Here is a 26,378-nt window from a genome sequence, read left to right as displayed (position 1 = left end):
ACATGCATCAAGATGAAACTGGACTACTTTCTTACACCATACACAAGAATAAATTCAAAATGGATGAAAGACCTAAATGTAAGACAGGAAACCATCAAAATCCTAGAGGAGAAAATAGGCAGCAACCTCTTTGACCTTGGTTGCAGCAACTTTGTACTAGACATGTGTCTGGAAGCAAGGGAAACAAAAGCAAAAATGAACTATTGGGAATTCATCGAGATAAAAAGTTTCTGCACAGCAAAGGAAACAATCAACAAAACTAAAAGTCAACTGACGGAATGGGAGAAGATATTTGCAAATGACGTATCAGATAAAGGGTTAGTGTCCAAAATCTATAAAGAACTTACCAAACTCAACACCCAAAAAACAATCCAGTAAAGAAATGGGCAGAAGACATGAATAGGCACTTTTCCAAAAAAGACATCCAATCATCACTCATTACCAGGGAAATACAAATCAAAACCACACTGAGATACCACCTCACACCTGTCAGAATGGCTATAATTAACAATTGAGGAAACAAAATACGTTGGCAAGAATGTGGAGAAAGGGAAACACTTTTGCACTGTTGGTGGGAATGCAAACTGGTGTAGCCACTCTGGAAAACAGTATGGAGGTTCCTCAAAAAATTAAAAATGGAACTACTCTATCACCCAGCAATTGTACTACTAGGTATTTATCCAAAGGATACAAAAAGGCTGATTCAAAGGGGCACATGCACCCCAATGTTTATAGCAGCACTATCAACAACACCCAAAAGATGGAAAGAGCCCAAACGTCCATCAACTGATGAATGGATAAAGAAGATATGGTGTATATATACAATGGAATATTACTCAGTGATCAAAAAGAATGAATTCTTGACATTTGCAACAACACGGATGGAACTAGAATGTATTATGCTAAGTGCATTATATTAGAGAAAGACAAATATATGATTTCACGCATATGTGGAATTTAAGAAATAAAACAGATGGACATAGGGGAAGGGAAGGAAAAATAAAATAAGATAAAAACAGAGAGGAAGACAAAACATAAGAGACTTTTAACAAACTGAAGGTTGCTGGAGGGGTGTTGAGTGGGGGGATGGGCTAAATGGGTGATGGGCATTAAGGAGGTCACTTGTTTTGGTGAGCACTGGTGTTACATGTAAGTGATGAACCACTAAATTCTACTCCTGAAACCAATACTGCATATGTTAACTAACTTAAATTTAAATTAAGAAATAATAATAATAATTTTTTAAAAAAAGAAAAAGAAATTGAAGACAACACAAATAAATGGAAAGATATTACATGCTCATGGTTTGGGAAAACAAATATTGTTAAAATGTCCATACTACCCAAAGCAATCTGCAGATTTGATGCAATCCCTATCAAAGTACCAACAGCATTTTTCACAGAACTAAAACAAATAATCTTAAAATTTGTGTGGAACCACAAAAGACCCCAAATAGTGAAAACAATCTTGGAAAAGAAGAGCAAGACAGGAAGTGTCACAATCCCAGATATCAAGTTATACAAAGCTGTAGCAATCAAAACAGTATGGGACTGGCACAAACATAGACACAAAGATCAATGGAACAGAGTAGAGAGCCCAGAAATAAACCTGTTATTTATATGGTCAGTTAATCTTCGACAAAGGAGGCAAGAATATCCAAAGGGGAAAAGACAGTTTCTTCAACAAATGGTGTTGAGAAAACTGGACAGCTACATGCAAAAGAATGAAATTGGATCACTTTCTTACACCATACACAAAAATAAACTTGAAAAAGATTTAAGGACCAGGGGTGCATGGGTGGCTCAGTCAGTGAAGCGTCTGACTCGATCTTGGCTCAGGTCATGATCTCATGGTTTGTGAATTCGAGCCCTGAGTCAGGCTTTACGCTGGCAGTGCAGAGCCTGCTTGGTATTCTGTCTCTCCCTCTCTCGGACCCCCTCAAATGAATAAATAAACTTAAAAACAACTTCAAAAAAGGGATTAAGGACCTAAATGTGAGAACTCAAGCCACAAAAATCCTAGGAGAGCACAGGCAGTCATTTCTCTGACATTGGTCATAGCAACATTTTTCTAGATATGTCTCCCAAGGCAAGGGAAACAAAAGCAAAAGTAAACTATTGGGACTCCATCAAAAGAAAAGTTTTCTGCACAGCAAAGGAAACAATCAACAGAACTAAGAGACGACATACTGAATGGGAGAAGACATTTGCAAATGATATATCCAATAAAGGGTTAGTATCTAAATATATATAAAGAACTTACATAACTCAACATCCAAAAAACACAAATAATCCAATGAAAAATGGGCAGAAGACATGAACAAAGATCTCTCCAAAGAAGACATAGATATGGGCAACAGACACATGACAATATGCTCAGCATCACTGATCATCAGGGAAATGCAAATCAAAACCATAATAAGATATTACCTCACACCCGTCAGAATGGCTAAAATCAAAACACAAGAAACAACAAGTGTTGGTGGGGATGTGGAGAAAGAGGAATCCTCATGCATTATTAGTGGGAATGCAAACTGGTACAGCCACTGTGGAGGCTTCCTCTATAGATTAAAAATGGAATTACCATATGATCCCATAATTTCACTGCTATTACCCAGATAATATAAAAACACTAATTCAAAAAAGATAAATGCACCCTTATATTTCTGCAGCATTAATAGCTAAATTGTAGAAGCAGCCCAGTGTCCATTGATAGATGAATGGATAAAGAAGTGGATAAAGAAAGAATGTTACTCAGCCATAAAAAAGAATGAAATCTTGTCATTTGCAACAACATGGTTGGATCTAGCGAGTATAATGCTAAGTGAAATAAGTCAGAGAAAGACAAATACTGTATGATTTCACTCATACGTGGAATTTAAGAAACAAAACAACCAAGCAAAAAGAAAAAGACGGACCAAAAAAAAAAAAAAAAAAAAAAAAAAGTCTTAACTATAGAGAACAAACTGATGGTTACCAGACAAGAAGTGGGCAGGGGGGTGATTGAAATATGTGAAGAGGCTTAAGGGTACACTCATCCATGATGAGCACTGAGTAATGTATAGATAATGTATATTGTACACCTGAAACTAATGTGACATTGTGTGTTAAATATACTGGAATTAAAATAAAAAAGTTTTTTTAAGAAAAACGATGTTTCATTTACCCATTTAATTTTTTTAAATCTGTATGATTTCATGGATGTTTATTTTGGGGCTATAAACTATTACTACATTTGTTTATATTTGTTGCCTATTGTGTTCGATATTTGGCCATTGGGAATGCTTTCCAGTTCATTCCTGTATTCTTTTATTTTTTTAACTTTCATTTATTTTTGAGAGAGACAGAGACAGAGGGCAAGCGGGGGAGGGGCACAGAGAGAGGGAGACACAGAAACTGAAGCAGGCTCCAGGCTCTGAGCTGTCAGCACAGAGCCTGACATGGGGCTTGAACCCACGAACGGTGAGATCATGACCTGAACCGAAGTGCAGCACTTAACTGACTAGCATGTGTTCTTTTAATATTTCCCATCCTCTTACGAACATTTCCTCACTGTATAACATCACAGTATGCTCTGAGCTCATCTTGTATTTTCGGTGCTTCAGCCCTGGAATCAACCTTTCTTCAAAAACCTACAGTTTCTTTATTGAAGAACAATATTTAGAAATCAAGATCTGGACACTAGGTTTTATCATGGTAACGAGCATGTCAAGACTTGTAATGCATGGAATTCTGTAGATTGCCATGTTGTCATACATTATAGCTCCATTGCAAACCATCAGTAGTGCTTGAAATCAACAAATCATGTTTTCATGATTCAACCTATGCTTTGTAAGTCAACATTTTTCATTTTAATTGCCAACAACAGGTATTTGGGCAACATTAATATTATTCGGCTAATGTTGAGAACAGCTCCCATTTTTCTTCATTTTTAAGGATAAAGGTATTATAATATTTACTAATTATATGATATTCAAGAAATTGTACTTTTGAAATACAATTCATTAATTTATTCAACAAATACTTATTAAGTGCCATTCGTGTGCCTGGCACTCTTCTAGGTTTTGAGGATATAGCACTGAATTAAACAATGACCCTGTCCTCACGGGCCAGAGTTCAAATTCTAGCTGTTACCATGGCTGACTGTGTAAGCATGACAAGTTACTTTAAAGGGATGTTGTGAAAGTTAAGCTAGATACGTATGTATAATATGTATAAAGCGGTTGACACTGTGAACAAAACCTAGTAGGAATTGCTAAATATTAGTTATAAGTGACCTATTGATACTATTTTGACTTAATCCAAGCCTTTAAGAAACAATCCAATCTTGGAGATAAAGCATCCAACAATTAACTATAGTACAAACAGCATATAAGAAGAGTTTTAAGAGGTAAAAAAAAAATTAATATTGAATGAGTTAAAAATAGAAGCTTCTTGTAGCTAAGTAAAGTGTTCAAAGTAAGCTTCCTGGGGGAAGTAATGGTTAAGCAAGGTCTTAAGATATAGGTATGATTTTAAGTGGTTATAAGGAGACAGCTTTCCAAAACAGGAACACGGCACGAGCAAGGCTCAGAGGTAAGAAAATGTGATTTCAGAAGTGATTTGGTTCAAACTCATGGGAGCATAAATGGAGAGAGGAAAGGTAGATTTGGGGCAGGTAATGAAGGGCCTTGAATAGCATAACTAATTGGTACTTTATTAGGAAAATAATGGGGAAAAGAGATTGTATATTTCAAAATGACACTTCAATTACTTCAGTCTTCAGGAATGATCGGAACGAGCAGTAATGCAAAAGAAACTTGAGGGCAAAAGCCATGAAAATATCTCAGGTAAAGCCGTGCACTGAACCAGGAGAGTCCAGCAGTAATAACACTGCAGCCTGGAGGTGTGTTGGGGTCAACAGGCTCAGGGTCACCGTCAACCTTTTGCATTCCCACAAGCAGTGAGTGAGAACTCCTCCATTTTCACACCCTCACCAGTGATCTGGATTTGGGTCTTCCTAATAGCTGTGTAATGATAACTTGTTGCTTTAATTTGCATTTCCCTGGTAACTTATAAGGTGGAGCATGTTTTCATAGGCTCACTGTCACCTGAGGTGTCTGTGAAGGACTTCGGCTCATTTTTATTGGGGTCATTGTCTTACTCTTAAGTCTTAAGAGTTCTTTGTGTATTTTGGATAGCATCCTTTATCAGATGTATCTTTTACAAATATTTTCTCCAGTTGGCGGCTTATCTTCTCATTGTCTTGACGTTGTTTTTCACAGAGCAGAAGTTTTTAATTTTAATGAATTGTATCTTATCAATTCTTCCTTTCATGGATCGTGTCTTTGGTATCGTATCTAAAAAGTCATCACCATACCCGAGGCCATCCATAGGGTTTCTTCTATGTTATCTTATACAAGTTTTACAGTTCTGTGTTTTACATGTATGTCAGTTTTCTGTTCTGAGTTCATTTTTGTTCAGAGTATCAGGTCTGTATCTAGTTTTGTTTTGTTTTGTTTTGTTTTGTTTTGTTTTTGCATGTGGATGTTTAGTTTTTCCAGCACCATCTGTTGAAGAGACTATCTTTGCTCCATTGTATTTTCTTTGCACCTAGGTCAAAGATCCGTTGACCACATTTATGTGGATGTATTTCTGGGTTCTCAGTTCTGTTCCATTGATTTGTTTATTCTTTCACCAATACCATACTGTCTTGATTACACTAGCTTTATAGTAAGTCTTCAAGTAAGGTAGTGTCAGTTCTCCAACTTTGCTCTCCTTCCATATTATATTGGCTATTTTGCATCTTTTGCCTCCCTGTACGCACCTTGGTTTGTTGGGAGCCACAAAATAACTTGCTAAGATCTGGATTGGGATCGCACTGAATCTATAGAGCAATAACATCTTAACAATACCGTAAAACCTTAGATTGTGAGTGATTTGTTGTGCATGTGTTCTGCAAGATGAGCAAACATTCCTAATAAATTTTAATTGATAAACGAGCGATGTCTTGTAATACGAGTAGTACATGACACTGAATGTCATATGATCATAACTGAGCCAATAGTCCTTGAAATTTGCTTTGATATTTGAGTGCTTTGGATTATGAGCATGTTTCCAGAGCAAATTATGCTCACAAAGCAAGGTTTTACCGTATTGAGTTTTCCTATCCATGAGCATGGGATATTGCTCCATTTATTTAGTTCTTTGATGTCTTTAATCAGAGTTATTTAGTTCTCCTCATACAGATCTGTACATATTTTGTTAGATTTGTTCCTAAGTATTTCACTGGGGGGCGGGGGGGTGGTGGTAATGTAAATGGTATTGTGTTTTTAATTTCAAATTTTATTTATTTGTATCTAACTGGTATATAGGAAAATGATTTCTGTATATTTGCCTTATATCCTGCAACCTTGCTATAATCACTGATTAGTTTCAGGAGTTTATTTGCTGATTCTTCTGGATTTTGTACTTAGATGATTATGCCATCTGTGAACAAAGATAGTGTTATTCTTCTTTTCCCAATCTATATACCTTTTATTTCCTTGTCCTGTCTCATCGCATTAGCTAGGCCTTCTGTTGTGATCTTGAAAAGCAGTGGTGAGAGGGGATATCTTGTCTTATTTCTAATCTTAATGGGAAAACTTCACGTTTCTTACCACAAAGTATAATGTTAGTTGTTCGGTTTTTGTAGACATTCTTCATAAAGTTGAGGAAGTTCTGTATTCCTAGTTTAGTGAGAGTTCGGGTCTTGAATAACTGTAGGATATTGTCAAATTATTTTTCTGCATCTACTGGTATGACCATGTGATTTTTTCTTCTTTAGCTTTTAGATGTGATGGATTACATTAATTGATTTTCAGATGTTGAACTAACCTTGCTTACCTAAATCACCTTTGGTTGTGATGTATAATTCTTTGTATACATTCTTGGATTCAATTTGTAAATATTTAGAAGACTTTAGTATCTATGCTTATGAGAGGTACTGGCCTGTAGTTTTCTTTCTTTGTATTGCCTTTGTCTGTTTTTTTTTTAAATTTTTTTTAATGTTTATTTATTTTTGAGACAGAGAGAGACAGAGCATGAACGAGGGAGGGTCAGAGAGAGGGGGAGACACAGAATCCAAAGCAGGCTCCAGTATCTGAGCTGTCAGCACAGAGCCCGACACGGGGCTCGAACTCATGGACTGTGAGATCATGACCTGAGCCGAAGTCGGCCGCCCAACCGACTGAGCCACCCAGGTGCCCCGCCTTTGTCTGGTTTTGATATTAGGGTAATGCTGGCCTAGTAGAATGAGTTAGGACATATTCCCTCCACGTGCATCTTCTGGAAAAGAATGTAGATAATTTTATAATTTCTTCCTTAAATCTTTGGTAGAATTCACAGATGAACTCATATTGTTAGTTCAGTTTATTAAATTGATACAGGCCTATTCCAATGCTCTCTTTCTTCTTGTGTTAGTTTTGGCATATTGTTTCTTTCAAGAAATTGTTCCACTTCACCTACCATTATCAAATAGGTGTTGAATACTTTAACTATAATAGTGGATTAATCTATTTCTCCTTTAATTTCTATTAGTTTTTGCCTCATGTATTTTGACACTGTGTTGTTAGGCACATGCATATTAAAGATCATTATATCTTCTTGGAGAATTGACTCCCTTATCATTATGTAATGCCTCTCTATTTCTGATAACTTTCCTTACTCTGCAGCTTGCTCTGTCTGAAATTAATATAGCTACCCCTGCTTTTCTTTGATTAATGTTACCATGGATATATTTCTCCATCCATTTACTTTTATTCTATATGCATCTTTATATTTAAAATGTGTGTCTTATAGACAACATATAGTTGGGTCTTATTTTTTTTTTAATTTAATTTAATTTTATTTTATTTAATTTTATTTTATTTTAAAAAAAAATTTTTTACGTTTATTTATTTTTGAGACAGAGAGAGACAGAGCATGAACGGGGGAGGGGCAGAGAGAGAGGGAGACACAGAATCGGAAGCAGGCTCCAGGCTCTGAGCCATCAGCCCAGAGCCCGACGCGGGCCCGATCCCACGGACCGCGAGATCGTGACCTGAGCTGAAGTCGGACGTTCAACCGACTGAGCCACCCAGGGGCCCCGTTTGGGTCTTATTTTTAAATCCACTATGACAGTCTCTACATTTCAATTGGTATATTAGACCATTGAAGTTTGAAGCGATTATTAATATAATTATATTAAGTTCTACTGTATTCGTTCCTACTTTCCATCGTTGCCCTTATTCTTTATTCTTATTTTTGTCTTTCACTCTTTTTATGCCTTTTGTGATTTTCATTGAGCATTTTATGATTCCATTTTTTTTCTTCTTACTAAGGATATATACTTCCTTTTGACTTTTAAGTGGTTGCCCCAGAGTTTGCAGTATACTTTTACAACTAATCCAAATGCACTTTCAGATAACACTGTAGCACTTTACAGGTAGTATGGGTACTTTATAGTAACAAAATAATCCTAATTCTTCCTTCCCATTCCTTGTATCATGGCTGCCATATATTTATATGACATACACGCATAACATGTAAATAAAATGTATATACATGCTAAGTTATATATATGCACACACACACACACACACAGTCAAATGCAGTGTTGCTATTATCATTTTGCTATTACATGTTAGATCCATTTAGGATAATGAAAGTAAGAGTTTTTATTTTACTTTCACTTATTCCTTCTCCAGCTCTTCATTTCTTTATGTGGATCCAAGTTTCTGACTTATATCATTTCCTTCTTTCTAAAGAACTTCTTTTTAGTATTTATTGAAGACAGGATTATTATCAATAAATTCCCTCAATTCCTGTTTCCCTGAGAAGGACTTTTTTTCTCCCTCACTTTTGAACTGAATTTTGAGGGATAATTTTGCAGGGTAAAGAATTCTAGGTTGGTGGGGGGGTTTTCTCTTAAGATTTCAAGTATTTCACTTCATTCTCTTCTGGTTTGCATGGTTTCTGGAGAAAAGTTGGATGCAATGCTATCTTTGCTCCTCTATAAGTAAGGTATTTCCCCCTCTGGCTTCTTTCAGAATTTTTTTCTTTATTTTCTTATTTTATTTATTTTTGTTGTTGTTGTTATTTTCTGTAGTTTGAAAGTAATATGCACAGGTGACCTATTTTGCCATTTATCCTTCTCCGTGTTCTCTGAGCTTCCTGGAACTTTGATTTCAAGAAAATTTTCATCATTATCATTTGAACATTTCTTTTATTCCTTTCTTTCTTCTCTTTCTGGGATTTCCATTCATTATAATTTGAACATTTCTTCTATTCCTTTCTTTCTTCTCTTTCTGGGATTTCCATTCATTATAATTTGAACATTTCTTCTATTCCTTTCTTTCTTCTCTTTCTGGGATTTCCATTCATTATAATTTGAACATTTCTTCTATTCCTTTCTTTCTTCTCTTTCTGGGATTTCCATTCATTATCATTTGAACATTTCTTCTATTCCTTTCTTTCTTCTCTTTCTGGGATTTCCATTATGCATATGTTACACCTTTTATAGTTGTCTCACAGTCCTTGGATATTCTGTTCTGTTCTTTTCCACTCTTTTTTCTCTTTGCTTTTCAGTCTGAGAACCGTCCAGCTCAGATATCTCCCCTGCTGTGTAGAGGTTACTAATAAGTCCATCAGAGATATTCTTCATTTCTGTTACAGTGTTACTGATCTGTCATTTCGTTTTGGTTCTTACGAGTTTCCATCCTTCAGCTTACCTTGAGTAGCTGTTCTGTATGCTATCTGTTTCATCCATCAGAGCCCTTAGCATATTAAACCTAGTTATTTTAAATTCCAAGTCTAATCATTCCAACATCCCTGCCATATCTGAACCTGGTTCTAAGGCTTGCTCTTTCTGTCTCCTCACTGTATTTTTTGCCTTTTAGCTGTGTCTTGTAACATTTTGATTACTGGGCATGATATGCTGAATAAAAGGAACTGCTATAAACAGGCCTTAGCGACGGGATGGTAGGTGTTGGGGGAGGGGAAGTGTTTTATAATCTCGTGATTAGGTCTCAGTCTTTTAGTGAGCCTCAGGACTGTGAAATTTATACATGCTTCTTAGCGCCCCCCCCCCCTTTTATGTTGAGCAGAATGTCAAGAGTGGGTTGGAGTTAGTATTTCTCTTCCCCCAGCTCATTTAGGCTCTGATAATACCCCAGCAGGTTCGGCTCTGGTTTAGTTTTTCCTGAGGGCAGACCTTGCTAAGAATGAAGCATATATCCGGGTGCTTGGGTGGCTCAGTCATGATCCAACTTAGGCGCTGGTCATGATCTCCTGGTTCATGAGTTCAAGCCCTACATCAGGCTCTGAGCTGAGCTGTCCTGACAGCTCAGAGCCTGGAGCCTGCTTTGGATTCTGTGTCTCCCTCTCTCTGCCCCTCCCTGCTCATGGTCTCTCTCTCTCTCTCTCAAAAACAAATAAACATTAAAAAAATTTTTTTAAAGAATGGAGCATGTGTCTCCCCTCCCCCTGCCAGAAGCGTAAAGGGATTTTTCCTCTAATATTTATTGTGAGAACCTGGTAGAGACACAGGAGATAAAACTCACTAAGGTGTACCTCCCCCCATCCCCCAGTGACTGGGTCCCCCCACCCCCAGAGTTTTTAGTCTGCGGAGTCCTCCACACTGGGCCTCCAGCAATTCATCAGCTGCTGGTCAGGTTTCTTTCTGCATCCCGGCCCTGGCTCCCAAGGCAGCTGCTGTTCCAGTAGGCGGTTTGCTGTATCCGCCTGTCAGTTTCTCCACTTCTGCACAGCTCTTTGCCCTGTGACGTCACTTCTCTTGTGGATATCAGAAGAGCGGTTGGTTTTTCCAATTTGTTCAGCTTTTTTTTTAATTTTTTTTAATGTGTATTTATTTTTGAGAGACAGACAGAGCGTGAGCCAGGGAGGGGCAGAGAGAGGGGGAGACACAGAATCCGAAGCAGGCTCCAGGCTCCGAGCCGTCAGCACAGAGCCCGACGCGGGGCTCGAACTCCCGAACCGTGAAATCATGACCTGGGCCGAAGTCCGACGCCTAACCGACCGAGCCACCCAGGCGCCCCCAGTTTATTCAGCTTTTGACTTGTTGTTGGGATGGAGTAGTGACTTCCAAGCTTCGTCTGTGCCAGACCAGAAAGGGGAGAAGCTGGCTTCTTTATGAAACCCAGGGCAACAGTAAATATGACAGGATATCATTTATATTCGATCTTATTTGTAGAGATATAGCTAATAAAAACTTGATGCCTTACCACGGTTCCCGTTATGGGCGGGTGGAAGGGGGGGCAGGATGTGGAGGAGCAGGAGGAAGTTCTCCCAGACTTAGAACCTCTGCATTATTTCTGACCTCCCACTGCATGTTCTTTCTGCAAGTCATTTTTGATTTATTAGTATGTGATTTAAAAGCCATATTTCAGAGTCATTCACTTGAAGCATCCCTTCTGTCTTTATGCACCCTGGACATTTTCCCGGGAGTTCACTTCCCACTTACGAACTCGGTTCAAAAGTCACTTCCTTAAGAAGTCTTCCCTGACTGTTGACTTTCTCTAAGAACACTTATCTCCAATTGGAAGTACACATGTGTGCGATTATTTGATAAATATCTATTTCACCCACTACACTGGACCCTGTATTAGGTGAGGGCGAGCACTGGTTTGGATTTGCTCACTGTGGAGTCTCTTGTGCCCAAGGCAGTGGCTGACACGAAAAGGCACCTAGTAAATATGTGTTCAATGAATGAATGAGTGAATCACTCAATCAATCAATCAGTTTTCTCATAGCCACACACCTTGGCACACACACTATTGCCCTGACCATTACCTTCCAGCTCCGCTTAGATCCAGTAAACGATTTTATTCCTGTGCGGAAGGAGAATGGAAATGTACACAGAGATGATGAGCCCCTTTAAAATAAACCTTGACATCCTCTCCTGGGATCACGGCAAGCCTGATTCAAGTGGTGCCCTCATTCTTGACAAGCAGAACCCTTGACCCTAGTTCTGTATTTGCCGGACATTTGACTACCACTTGCTGTTCAAACTGCTAAGCCAGGAGAACCAGTAGCCAGCATGCTAGAAACCTCAGCAAACCGGAGTCAAGGTCATTATCACCTCTGTAGCCTGGGACATACCACTTACACGTCTCCTAACCATGGCTTCTCCACCCCTCAAGACTGTCATGAAGACAGTTTGCAAACTGTGAAGGCCTCTACGTAGTCGATTGTTGTTATTTCTTAACGCACTCACCAAACAGAGGTGGGAGGGATGGGGATCTAGCTCTAAGGCAGAGACCCAGGCTTTTTGAGCCAGACCTACGCCTTTGCCTTAAGGTGATGACTTAGGTAACTTATGCCTAAAGCCTCCTAACAAGAAAGGGATGAGAAATTTTCAAAATAACTAACACGAGCAAAATCCTTCTCAGTACTTTCTCTTTGCCAACATTGCTCATGTGATGCTCCTCTTTCTATGTGGCCATCATTTCATATTTCCTTACTGACATTTTCCCATGGTGACATTACTAATAGCTGGTTTCCTAAAAACTATCAACCCTGACGGAAATTCACGAGAGCATGAAGGTACAACAGAAAGCTCAGGGTCTGGCCAGCCCTCAAGCTAAATGGTGAAGTAGGTGAAGCTCACTGGGGGGATGTTCAGCCCTTCTCATCCCCCTCTTCCTTTTCTTTCTGCCCCCAATCACTCCTCCACACCAGCTACAGAAACATACACTCTTTCCTTTCCTCAAATGTGTGGTGGGGAAGGAGCTAACACTCTCGTTCTTATCAGGATATAAGTGACCTGGGGAAGTGGGTCACACCCAGGAACTCTGACTTAGAGGGCACTGGCCTGCATTTTTAACAAGTCCCCTCAGAGAGATGGCTGACAGACTACAGGTGCCTCACGGGCAAGGAATGTGTCTTCTTGCCCTCTGCTGAATCTTTGGTAGCGAGGACAGGACTGGGCTCATGGCAGGTGTTCAATAGCAAGTCTGAATGAGGGAACCACTGCATAAATGTTCTCTTCTTCCCCTCCTACTTCCCTTGCAACTCTATAAATGTGTATCTTAGTGTATCAGTTTGCTATGGCGGCCATTACAATGTACTACGTGCTAGGGGACTCAAACTATAGCAATTTATTTCCTCGTGGTTCTGGAGACTACAAGTCCGAGTTCAAGGTGTAGGTAGGGTTCATTTCTTCTGAGGCCTCTCTCCTTGGCTTTTAGATGGCCATCTTCTCTCTGTGTCCTCACATGGTCTGCCCTCTCGCTGTGCCTATGCCCAAATTTTCTTATAGGACACCAGACAGATTAGAATAGGGCCCACCCTCGTGACCTCATATCAATTTAATTACTTCTTTAAAGACCCCAAAAAAGTCACACTCTGAGGTACTGGGGGTTAGGACTACAACATGTAAACTCTAACAATTAGCGAACTTATAAAGCCTCACAAGGTTTGGATCCTAGACTTTTATCTATCAGGCTGCATGTGGGGCCAGTGCCTTGTGAGATACCACGCTCTTCTGGAGACTGTGAAATCACTCCCAATTGGCAGCCACTTATAAATGGGACTGGTCCTAAAGAAACAGACTTTTCTCCAAGACTTTTAGCAACTGACTGGACGGCACACATATTGTTAACGTGGCCACACCAGGGATAAAGTGAAACGCCTTTGATTCGGTGACAGAACGCAACAAGTAAAACATCAAGCAACAGCGGAGGGAAAAAGGTGATCCTTGCCGCCCCAAGAAGCCAGTAATGTTTGGAAAACTGTTTTCATAAGACAGACTCATCATTTGATATTTCACTCTTATTTTTTTGTGGGACTCTTTTTTGAAAAAAGGAAAATAAACTCTCCGTAAATTAGAATGTTGCAACCTAATACTGCATTCCAGCTCATAAATGTTTTTGTCCAGAGTTCATTTGGAAGCATTTCAGACAGATTGTTAGGATTATTACTTTCTGGGATAAAACCAAGCAATTTTTTTTTCAGGCATTTCTTCCTCAACTCATAACCTCCCCTCTCAGTAATATTTTGCATGTTGCAATAAAAAAGCAAGGAAGAAAGGCAGCCTCTGTCTATTTTTAGATTGACACGTTTGCCAAACTCGAGGAGACTTATCTTAATGCCTGCTTCCCGCAGACATGAGCTGTTTCTCTAGTGCTAAACGCTGAAGCCAATTTCATAACCTATTTACAAGTCAACATTGCCATATTTACTCGCCACCTTTGACCCCATCATTTTATACATCATCTGTAATCCCACCATTTCTCTGAATGGCGTCCTTGTAGGAAAATGAGGAGAGCCTGGGCGGGGCCGGGTATACAACTCTATTGGACAACCTCCATTCGTCTTGGGGACACTTGCATGCTGTGGGGAGGGCTTAGCAGAGATGGAGCCTGGACAGTGAGGACAGTGAGGAGAAGGGCCTGGAGGGGATGTCGGGAGCTGTGAGCATCACTTAATGCTATGACAGCAGCCAGAAGTCTTTGAACGAAGAGCTCAGGCAGCTGAGTGACAGAGGTAAGCAAGTCGCAGGCCTGAGTCTGGGTAAGTCAGGAAGAAAGGCAGAAACTGGCCGTCCCAGAGTGAGGGCAAGGGGAGATAGAAACTCTGTAGGAGCAAGGCTGAATGACAGGCAAGGGAGAGGCCTGGACAGTAAAACAGAGCATGGGAGGCACAGTCATGGGACCCCCACCAACTCTACGGAGCTCGTGGCTTTCTCGAACCATGAGAACGTTGAAGATTTTGCCAGACACCCATCAGAGAACAGTGACTTGCCCAGAGCCATTAGGAAACCAGTGGCAAGATGAACTGGAGTCTAGAATTCCCAATTTTTTACCTTCCGCTCAGTGATTTTCCACTTGAATTAAAACACTGCTTTATAAGAGAGATTCAAGGATGTGAGAGAGATTCAACAAGACAATTTACAAATCAAAACCAAAATCCTGTATACGCAAGTTTAGAGTGATCTTCCCCACACGGGAAACAACTCAAGTGTCCCCTAGACGGGGATGGCCAAACTCCGGGCCACCCACACAGTGGAATACTGCTCAGCAATAAAAAGGAATGGACTCATGACACAGCATGGTGGGTGACTCTCGTAGGCACCAAGCTTAGTGAAAGAAGCCACACCCAGAAGGCTACACACTGTACGTTTCCATTTCTCTGACATTCTGGAAAACAGATTAGTGGATGCTGGGGCTGCGGGTGGGGTGGGTTTGATGACAGGCAGCATGGGGGACATTGTAATGGAACGGTTCTATGCCTTGATTATGGTGGTGGTTATATGGCTGGATGCATTTATCAAAGCTCTTGGAACACGATTGCTTAGAAAGGAGGCAATTACTCTAGGAAAAATATACCTTAATTTGAAAAAAAATTAAAGAGAGAAAAAATGGCCTGTAGATGTGCTGCTGGGACGCAATATGGTAGAACAGGAAATGGATCAGCTCTGCAGCCAGACTGCCTGCGTTTAAAACTTGACCTTGTCACGTACTGTATTCAGCTTCTCTGTATCTCATTTTCCTCATTTTGAAATGGCAATAATTAAAGGATGCATCTCTTGGAGTTATTGCAGCAAAGGAATTTGTATCTTTAAAGTGTTTATAGGGACGCCTGGATGCTCAGTCAGTTAAGCACCCGACCTCGGCTCAGGTCATGATTTCGCGGTTCATGTGTTCAAGCCCCACATGGGGCTGTGTGCTGACAGCTCGGAGCCTGAAGCCTGCTTCGGATTCTGTGTCTCCCTCTCTCTCTCTGCCCCTCCCCTGCTCACAGTCTGTCTCTCTCTCTCTCAGAAATGAACATTAAAAAATTTTTTTTAAATAATAAATAGTTTATAAAGTTAGCTTATGTCTGACACATCTCTGCACAATTGTCCAATATATCCTCAGGATATATATATATATTCCTGGAAGTGCAAATGCTGGGTCAAAAGTTTGCATTGTCACAGCCCTCTGCAAACTACCTCCCAAGAAAATCGTGCCCGTTTACCCTCCCTCCCACAGACAGCATGACTTCAGTCCTTTGCTCTCCACCCATCACTGCCTGCTACTAACCTTTCATATCTTCCAATCAAAAGGTCAGAGTGATACCTCATTGTCCCTTTCCTTTGGATGCCTTTGCTGACGAATGAGGCTGAACATCTTTTTATAGATTTGTTGGTTATGGCTATTTATCTTTATGTACATTGCCTCTTTACGGTCTTTTTACTAGAATATTTATAGCTTTATTATTAATTTCTATGGGTGTAGTATGAATTGGGGTTAATAATAACTACTATGTATTTTTCACTCCATGCCAGACATTCTTGTAAGCATTGAAAAATACTCACATTTGATCAAGCATATACATTGTAAACATCTTCTCCTGTTTCTTTTGACCCTGCTTCGATTTTTTTTGCAAAAGAATTTACACTTTCGAATTCCTTTGTGATTCCCACATTGTTTTGGTCACGTTTGAGGAAGCCTTCTCTCTTGAGTAATTGTAATCTTTTTATACAACTATTGGTTGTATGTTCCCATATTTCTCAATTGTCTGGAAGTTATCATTTTTTAAGTTTATTTATTTTGGGGGGCAGGGACGAGAGAGAAAGAGTAGGGGAGGGGCAGAGAGAGGGAGAGAGAGAATCCCAAGCAGGCTGTGCACTGTGGGCACAGAGCTGGACGCGGGGCTTGAACCCACAAAGTGTGAGATCATGACCTGAGCTGATACCAAGAGTCCGACACTTAACTGACTGAGCCACCCAGGCTCCCCCCCTCCTTTTTTTTTTTTCATTTTTTTTAAGTTTATTTATTTATTTTGAGACAGATGGAGAGAAAGTGTGCCTGGAAGCTCTTTATGGCAATTCTCATTGTGCAGAATTATTCTAAAATAGTAAATGCTTCTTAATTCCAAACCATAAAAAGAGTGGTCTGATGGCATTTTCGTAAGCATTGGTACATTCTTCAACAAGATGAGTGTGGGAAGGAAAAGTGAGAAGGTGGCTGGTAAGAGGCTCACGTCTTGTGAAATGGCGGCACTTGGACGGCCAAGAGGACTTCTACTAAAGGATTCTGGGTGATCCTTTAACACAGCAGGGTCACTCCTCTTCCTGCTGTCTGCCCTCCCACCGACTCCCCTCTGTCCCCTCTAGGAAGTTTCCACTCCCTCCTGCCCACCTACACCCATACTCAAAACCAAGCTGATGTTTTCACGTAGAACGTCTTCCGCCTCTAAAATTTCCTTCCAAGTACCACTTTAGAAGTTTGGCTCTTTTCTTCTTCCTCATTTAATAATCATAATTGCGGAGAAATAAAATGCAAACCGGAGGTGTAATACATCTCCTACGACCTCACATTTTTAGGGTTATTTTTTCTTGCCAACTGATCCTGCATTCATGCTAATGTCCCCCTTCTTGTATCCTTAAAAGTACTCAGCTGTTTCATCAAAAGCCAAAAGGAAAATAAACTAAGTTTCTCAGGCAATGTGAGGTGATAACAAAGGACTCCAGCATTTTGGGAACAGTTTTGGATTAAGGGGAAAGAACCTATTTTAGTTGCCAGCTGTTTCTTCAAGAAAAAAAAAATGGCTGTGTCTCTATATAAAGAAAGGCAAAATTTTTAATTTGTTTTCAGAATCTGCCTCTAAGAAGTTTCTAGAAGAAAGGAGAATATCCATCACATAATAGTATAAGACCTGTTATCTCAAAGGGAGGAAGTTATGAATGCAAGTGTCAGTACTCAAATTACTTTTTCTTCCAATTGTCCTTTAAATTCCTAAGCATGATGAGATTACACAAGGTTAAAAAAAATTATGTGTTCACATATATATGCATATATATATATAATATACACCCACATGTATATCTGTGTGGACATATATGTATGTATATACATACATATGTGTGTACATATATACACAAACATCAATATATGTATGTATATATAAGGATAATATGTGCATGTGTGAGTGTGTGTGTATATATATACATACACACATATGTGGAAACTGCATAGTACTTTTTAAAACAAATCCCATATTTTGAAAGGACAAATCGGTTAGGAAAAAAATTGGAAGATCAGTTCTTCCCCCTACAGAGATCCCAGAATTTTAAGGTCCGGAGCCTAAATGTTTCCAGCCTTTTCCAGCAGGCACAATACCAAGATGGTGTCTCCAAAGGCAAACATACTTTCCTGGTAGATAACTGCTTTCTTGGTCTCTGAATAACTGTGGCCACATTCTCCTGAAGAAAATTGTGGCCTATTTTGCCAGTTAATTTATTTTTCCAGAGTAGTAAAATTCCCACCCTGAGGCACAGGAATGAATCAAAGTTCCTAAAGGAAAAGGCCTCTTGTTCATTACTGTCAGGACGGTGTTTCTCACCTTCTTGTCTACAACGATGATCTAGTCATGATGCAGCTTCTGTACCACTTTCTGGAATTTTCTAGAATCTGGCTGGGGCTTCTGTGTGTGTGTGCGTGCATGTGCATGTGCACCTACACAAAACTCTAGCAGAACTTAACCGTTGTTTTCCATTAGCTAGTCTGTTGCACTTCTTCATCTCTCTTATCTTTAGTGTATTATCTCATTATTACTTATTCTCCTAGTTCAAGCATTTATAAAGCCCCTGTTCCAAATCTGGCCCTGTACCTGGTGCTGTGCAGCCCAAAATTATTTCTATCTTCATTTATTTCAACCTGTACCATCCCATGAAGTACTTGTCATGTGCAAGCCTGAAGAAAGATTCTTGCCTTGGAAGAGCTTCTAGTCTTTTTTTCTTTGCCATTTCTGGACAGTCCGTTCTTAAAACCCATCTTTTATAAAATGTCTAATCTTGGCATATTAATATTTAACCTTATTTGGAGCCCAAAACAAAGCACACAATTCCTCTTGAGTCGTTTTTCATAGAACTCTCATCTGGTGTCATTTCAACAAATAGTGATCACCCTGAGGACCGTGTGGCCCACACTTGTCTGAATACTGGAGTCTGTATTTTCAAATCAGTAACTCTTTTTTCCTCTGACATAGCAGAAATGCACGGATATGCTAGAAAAGAAGAAGGGAACAGAAAAAATATATGTGAAAATACTTGAAAAAGTTGAAATTCTGATAAAATTTTTAAAAGTGGTAGACTCAGAAACTTTGGTTTCTGGCTTTCAAAGACTTGGATCCTTGGAAAAGGCTATTTTATTCCATGAGCCACAGTTGTCAAATGGTCTTTTTTCCTTTAAAAATTTTTTTTCTAATGTCTATTTATTTTTGAGAGAGTGAGGGAGGAGCAGAGAGAGGGGGACACCGAATCTGAAGCAGGCTCCAGGCTCTGAGCTGTCAGCACAGAGCCCGACGCGGGACTCGAACTCACGAACTGAAAGATCATGACCTGAGCCGAAGTCGGACACCTACCCGACTGAGCCACCCAGGCGCCTCCAAATTGTCTTTTTTCTTTTAATCTGTGTCTTTTAATCTCACAAATAACAGAATCCTTTAAGACGACCTTCATTTCACCTTTCTGAACATTAGCATGCACACTTTTTTAGATGCGGAGCTTTTGGAGTCTTGAGCCTATTATCTGAATCGGATTCTGTGGCTATAAAACACGAGGCATTTTGACTGTGGTTTTAACCTTGAAGATGTCGGAGTCCATTTCTTTTCTTTTCTTTTTTTTTTTTTTAAACCAACATTTTTCACAAGAATTATTGTTGTCTTAGGTTGGGTTCTTCCAGCACTGACCTTAAGACAAGGATTGGAAAGCAAGCAGTTTATGTGAAAAGTGGTTCCAAGAAACGTTGCTAAGGCAGGAGGGAAGAGGGCCGTGGGAAGGGAGAACACCATGAAGATGCTTATGAAGCAGGTTGATTCGGTGGACAGCGGGAGCTGGGGACATGTGGGAGACGGGGCAGAAGATGCCTCAGAGTTATCCCACTGGAGGGGTGAGGAAGTGGGCGTCCCCAATTATCATCAGCATCCATCCATCATTAGCTGAGGGCTCAGGCCAGGGCACTTCCGTCCTCCAAGGGGAATCATCCCTGTTCACAGCCCCATGTTGCTCCTACATCCAGGAAAGGTGAGTGTCTACAAATCATTTTCCTGCAAAGTCCGTTAAACCCATTTAATTCCATGATCGGTTTTCCATATGGATCGGCCAGATACGTTCCCCTCCTTTTGCGTGTGTGTGTGTGTGTGTGTGTGTGTGTGTGTGTGTGTGTGTGTGTGTGTTTTCATTTCTGTTCTGCTAGGATTAACCACTTATGGTCTGAACTATTGCAAGTTTCCTTCTGTGGCCGTTATTTCTACCAGGTCCCGTTTGCTCACATCTGCATCTAAATTTTGCTCCGCAGATTCAGCCACTGTCATTTTAATTTTTGTTTGGTTGCCCTCTACCAAGGATAACCATGATACATTAGACTTAGAAGCACAGACCGCTTTACCTGTGTATTAGCCGATCACTGGGATCAGTGTGAACATTACCCCTCAGACCACCTAAGCTTGTTCTATTACTCAGCACGGCCGTAGACCAGCCCCAGTGAATTCATAGTTTCGCCTTTTTTTTTTTAAATTTTTTTTTTTAACGTTTATTTATTTTTGAGACAGAGAGAGACAGAGCATGAACGGGGGAGGGGCAGAGAGAGAGGGAGACACAGAACTGGAAGCAGGCTCCAGGCTCTGAGCCATCAGCCCAGAGCCCGACACGGGGCTCGAACTCCCGAACCGCGAGATCATGACCTGAGCCGAAGTCGGACGCTTAACCGACCAAGCCACCCAGGCGCCCCCATAGTTTTGCCTTCTTAAGCCTCAATTTACTCACCTGCAAAACTGTGCTAATAATTATAGAGACTTCCTAACTTGTGGCAAGGAATCATTAAGGTCAACCCTTCAGAAGAATTCCTGGCCTAGAGGAAGTGTTCAGCACGTGCTATTTATTACTACCAACGTTATTGTCATTTAAGATCGTGATAATGACACATCGGTTACTTCATAAACTACTAATCGCTTTGCCAAGAGGATATTCACCATCCACTCTATTCCTAAAGAGCGAATGGTTGTGTCAACCTGACAGTCAACATGTATCGCTTCATGGGTTATAGTACCTGCCTCACACGTGCTGGGAAGGAATGGGAAAACAATGTGTGTCACAAGCCTGGTATATACAGGCACTAGGCACCAGTTTTCTCCCCTTTTGCTTTCCTTCACACGTAGGTCTTAACTCCAGAGGATGGGAGAAAGGGTGTTATGATGGATTTCTAAAGCACTTCGAGAAAGTTGGCCTTCCTAAATCCAGAAGGGTACTGGTCTCTGTGTCCTCCTGGGTTACAGTGATGTTCCAGGATCCTTTCCAGAATGTCTTCAGGACGGTGCAGTTTGCCGCTCTCATTTGATGAGCTTCACTCTCTACCATCAGCATTTTGGGGTGCTAAATATGCTATTTATGATTATGAGCTAAGATTGTTTCTGTAAAGTGTGTGCATGTGTTTTGAGTTTTTGTCTTTTTTTAGATTTGATTGTAGGTGCCTTCGGAACAGGAAAAGTAGCTGTTTACAGGTACGTGCTTTGCAGTATGCAAGTGTTCTTTTCATTGTTTCTTTTTGCCTTACAGAGTACGTCCCAACTATTTATTTTGGAGAACATGTAGATGCTCTTTTTAAAGTTTGGAGGAATTTTTGCTCTCAATTGCTTTCCTTCATCTGTATTTTTTTGTTTATTTTTGAGAGAAAGAGAGAGAGATAGAGCGTGGGAGGAGCAGAGAGAAGGAGACACAGAATCTAAAGCAGGTTCCAGGCTCTGAACTGTCAGCACAGAGCCCGACGCGGGGCTCGAACTCAGGAACCCTGAAATCATGACCTGAGCCCAAGTCGGATGCTCAACTGACTGAGCCACCGGGCGCCCCTCATCTCTCTGTCTTTTTATTCTCATACCTTATGACCAGACTTCCAGCCCCTACTCACATAATGTTAAATTAAGATATGAATCTTAGGAGAACTTCTAAAACGATACGCGATGTTTGAATTTTTCTCTTTGCTTTGAAAAAGCATTGAAAGGTGCTTATAGAGGAGGGCTACCCGTGGGGAAAGATTACTATTAACCTGCCTCGCAGGCTGACGCCTGGCCGCCAGGCTTCTCCCTCCCTCCCTGTCTTTCCTCATAGGTATTTGCCCCAGTGGTTGTCTAACTCCGGGCATGTCTTACTCGGTCTTACTGTCTTGCTTTTTCAAGGCCTGGAGCTAACACAATATTAAAAACAAAATTATGTAACAAAGTAGAGGTAAGGCGTGTAGGGTAAACTCCCGGTGGGGCCCATTGTGATAATCATAAACACACACTGTCCCAAGGCACGGCCCTCCCTCCTGTCAAAGGAAAACTTACCCAACGCGACATCATTTCTTGTTGTCATCTGGGGACTTGGCTCTTAGCTCTCGTATCTCGGAGCTCAGGTTCAAAACTTGCCCTGTCCCCTCCCCTAATGAGTTACTTGCGCCTCTGCTTAGCCTCACCTGGGTGGGCGGAACTCCATTTGCTCTACATTCCTCCCTCTCCTCAAATTTGGCCGAGCATTAGAACCACCTGGAGAGTTTGTTTAACATTCCCGTGACTGGCCCTGACCCCCTGAGGAGTTGATGCACTTCATCTGTGGTGGGGCCTGGACATATTACCTGTTTGGAAACTCCTGGAATGCTTACATTGTGCAGTCAGGATCGACAGCCACTGCTCTGCGTGAAGTCCAGAATGATCTTGTCAACCCACCCTTATGAGTTTAGCTAAATCTGCAAAGCTTGCATAGAACATTATCAATCAAAATAAAACACCATCAGCCCGTAAGATGAGAGAATTTGCAAAACTCAAGTACTTACAGGCACGAGTGAAGGCAGAATGACGAATTTGCTCCGATAGGAATAGAGCAGATTCCAGAGAGGCAGTGCATGGCAATAGCACCAAATACCCTGAGCACCCTCCATAAACAAAGCGAGTCTGTGAACACAGTTTTGCCTGATGGGGCCCATAGCATCCTTCATTTGGAGTCATGAGCGACGACATGTGTTTTAAGGTAATTAGTTAAGTCTGGAGCCCACCTGTTCATGCAGTGAGGCAAATTCTTGGCCTGAAGGCTGGGAACGTTGGCAGTGGTCCCTAGAAGTGCAGTGTTGTTCATGTGGCTCATCGAAACCTCTTGTTTCCTCCCTGCAGAGCAAGGCCGGTCGTGACTGTGGATGCCCAGCTTTTGCTGCACCCGATGATTATCAATCTGGAAAATAAAACATGCCAGATTCCGGAGTCTGTGTCACCTGTGGCCTGGTGAGTTAGTCCGCCGCTTCTCAAACTCCGCTGTGGATTCAAATCACCCAGGCATCTCGGGAAATGCAACTCCTGGGGTGCGGCCTGAGACTTTGCATTTCTGAAAAGCTCCAGTCAGATGTTGATGCCGTGGGTCTGCGCACCCAATCTGAGTGGCAAAGAGTTAGTCTTTCTGAATGGACGAAGAAAATGTGATGTGTATACATACATACACATTCCTGCTGTATACACATATGTGATATATTGCTACATGTACAAAATTACAATATATTACAATATACGCATATATATATATATATATATATATATATATATATATATACGATAGAATATTACACAACTGTAAAAAAGGATGAGATCTTGCCATTGGAGACGATATGAATGGGCCTAGAGGGTAATTAAGTCAGGCTGAGAAAGACAAATAGCACATGATTCCACTCGTAAATGGAATCGTTACAAGAAATGAACAAAGAAACAAAAAGCAGAATCAGAACTATAAATCCAGAGAACGACCCGATGGTCGCCAGAGGGGAAGGGGGTGGGGGTGTTGGACAAAAGGGGTGAAAGGGAGATGGCAACACAAGCCCCCAGTTACGGAACGAGTGAGTCACAGGAGTGCAAGCATAGCATAAGGAACGCAGTCAACAATATTGACCGTGAGAGCCGTGTAATGGGACACAAGGTAGCTCTACGCTGGTGAGCGTAACGTAGCAACTTGTCAAATCGTGGAATCCTGTACCTGAAACTAATGTAACAGTGTGTGGCAGTGATGCTCAAGAAATGTTTTTTTTAAGATAACGATATTCAGAGAGATTGGCGATGTAAGTAAGTATGATGAGGACAATGGTGGCAATATTTCTCAGCATGGGAGAAGAAAGGTACAAACACAGAAAGGAGGGAATTTAGAATATTTCTTGTGGTGCGAAGCTGGAATGGGAGGCCTGAATGCGAACTCATGTTTTTCAACATATAGGGATAGAAATAAATACAGATAGAGAAAAAAAGAGAAGGATCTAGGACATAATGCTGATCTTTTGTTGTTAACCTGTCACCTGAAGGCTACTTCCCCAGTCTGCAGGCTCCAGGTGAAAGGAGAAACATAAAAACATTTGGGAAAATTCCCAGTGTAACAAATCTTGGTGATCTCTTTTGGATTCTTTGCATGCTGAAATAAATATTAACCGCACTGCAAATAGGAGAAAATACCTTGACTCTCATATTTGTGTATGCTTATGGAGACCCCTTTCCAGACATATATGTCTCTCTCTTTTAGTCAGGCTTTAGTGAAACTACTCAGTTTCCTGTGCTGAAAACACACGTCAGTTTCATGATTTAGCACGCACAATTTGACAGGAGGTAAACATTATAAAAATAGTGATTTTCCTGCTCTAAACTCTGTGGTTGTGGCTGTGATCACATTATCAGGAATAGTAGTAAAATTACGGTTCCTTTGGTGGGCCATAGGAGAACACAACTTACATGGCTTCTGGAAGTGTTCCTTCTCAATCTTGCCAGGCATCTGAAGGAAGTACAAATGGAATTCAGTTGTAACACGGCTTGGGAACATGTCACTTTGTTTCTCAGTATGTAGGTCCTCAAGGGTCAGAGGTCTGTCTTAATTGGGTAATGCCAACAGGGCATAGCCTCTGAAAAATCAACAAATACTTGGGAGTGTTTGAGATTTGCCCTCATTTTCCAGAAGGTGTGGTCGAACTCAGACAGTATGTTCAGTTCCTGAGAATTGTTAGAGGCACAACAAACCAGGGTTGACGCAGAGAACTTCTTTCCAGCCAGTCTCAGCATGTTGTTGATGGCCTTTTGACAGGAGCTCATACCAGAGTCAAAGCCATCGTGGGTGGAGGGTGGGGAGTGAGGGGGACCCTGAACAAGTCTTTGAAGAATGTCCTTTGCTGGGCAAAGGACTCTGCGAGGCATGCCCTCTCCTTTGCCAGTTTTTGGACAGAGCGGGGAAGTGCCCTGAGCACATTTTCAAAGGGTTTAAAACCATAAAATATTATAATGAAAACCTGATCTGAGAAAATATGTGAAAGAGTCAGCATCTATCCTTACCCTGGCGTGATTAACTGAAATGTTCTGTGGGAGCTACTTGGGCAAGAGTGTTAAGTCTTCAGTTCCCCAAAGAGTCTGGTGTTCCCCGGTTCATGGCTGAATGGACCCTAGGCTGGATTCTTTGAAGTATCTGTGTGTGGCACACTTTGATATAAAGTGTTGTTTTGAACTACATCTTTTTTTTTTTTTAAAGGATTTTTAGGTGTTTTGTTTTGTTTTGTTTTTAAATAAGAGACGTGTGAGTGGCTCAGTCAGTCCAACTCTTGGTTTCCCGGCTCAGGTCATGATCTCAGCGTTCGTAGGTTCGAGCCCCTGCATCAGGTTCCACGTGGTGCCTGCTTGGGATTCTTTCTTTTCCCCTCTTCCTTTACCCTGTTCATGCTGGCGTGTGCCCTCTCTCTCTCTCTCTCTCAAAATCAAGAAATAAACTTAAAAATAAATAAACAAATAAATAAAATATAAGTATTTTTAACAGAGATGGGGTCTGTTTGGTTTTATGGAAAGAGTATTACTTTATTATATTTATTATATATTTATTATACGTATATGCTTATATATATTTATTTATTATGTAAAAGAACATATTTCTTTTCATGAGCCATTTTCCTTATTGCACTACCTCATATTAAGGTAAAATGCAATTTGTTATGTGGGAAAATGCATAGGATATGTCTTTATAATTATTTATTTCATCCTCTTGCATGCATTCTCTGCAAAACATTTCATTTTCACATGCAAAAATTTGGAATTAATGGTGCCTCAGAGTACTAGAAGATGCAAGTTAACAGCTGGCTCAGTCTAGAATGTGTTTCTCTGACACTTTGTAAGTTTATTTTAGGAATTTAGGTCAGTATTTCCAAAATAATTGACAGGCATTTGTTGATGTGCTTTCTTGTAGTTTTGTCTGTATGTGATCGAACTTTGTATTCTACATCTGAAAACTGTTTGAGTGAACCCGGACTGGGAAATAGTTCTTCATGTCTGCCAATGTAAATTTCTCTGTCTTTCAAACAGCTGTGTCCTTTTATAAATGATCCGCTACTGGTATTTCTAAATTAG

The 26,378-nt window shown here is 40.6% G+C and overlaps 1 protein-coding gene across 1 annotated transcript in view; it reads left to right on the top strand.

Annotated features, from left to right (window-relative positions):
- Positions 1–26,378, top strand: part of ITGA8 (integrin subunit alpha 8) — a 188,410-nt gene that overhangs the window by 88,996 nt on the left and 73,036 nt on the right. Inside the window, exons 14-15 of the mRNA XM_042944993.1 lie at positions 21,455–21,500; positions 23,142–23,249. Of these exons, the coding sequence (XP_042800927.1) occupies positions 21,455–21,500; positions 23,142–23,249 (154 nt within the window). The remainder of the gene's footprint in view (positions 1–21,454; positions 21,501–23,141; positions 23,250–26,378) is intronic.

This window comes from Panthera leo, chromosome B4 (assembly GCF_018350215.1).
Source record: "Panthera leo isolate Ple1 chromosome B4, P.leo_Ple1_pat1.1, whole genome shotgun sequence".
NCBI lineage: Eukaryota > Metazoa > Chordata > Mammalia > Carnivora > Felidae > Panthera > Panthera leo.
The sequence above is the reverse complement of the archived record's forward strand: the minus strand, read 5'-3'. Positions and strand labels throughout refer to the sequence as shown.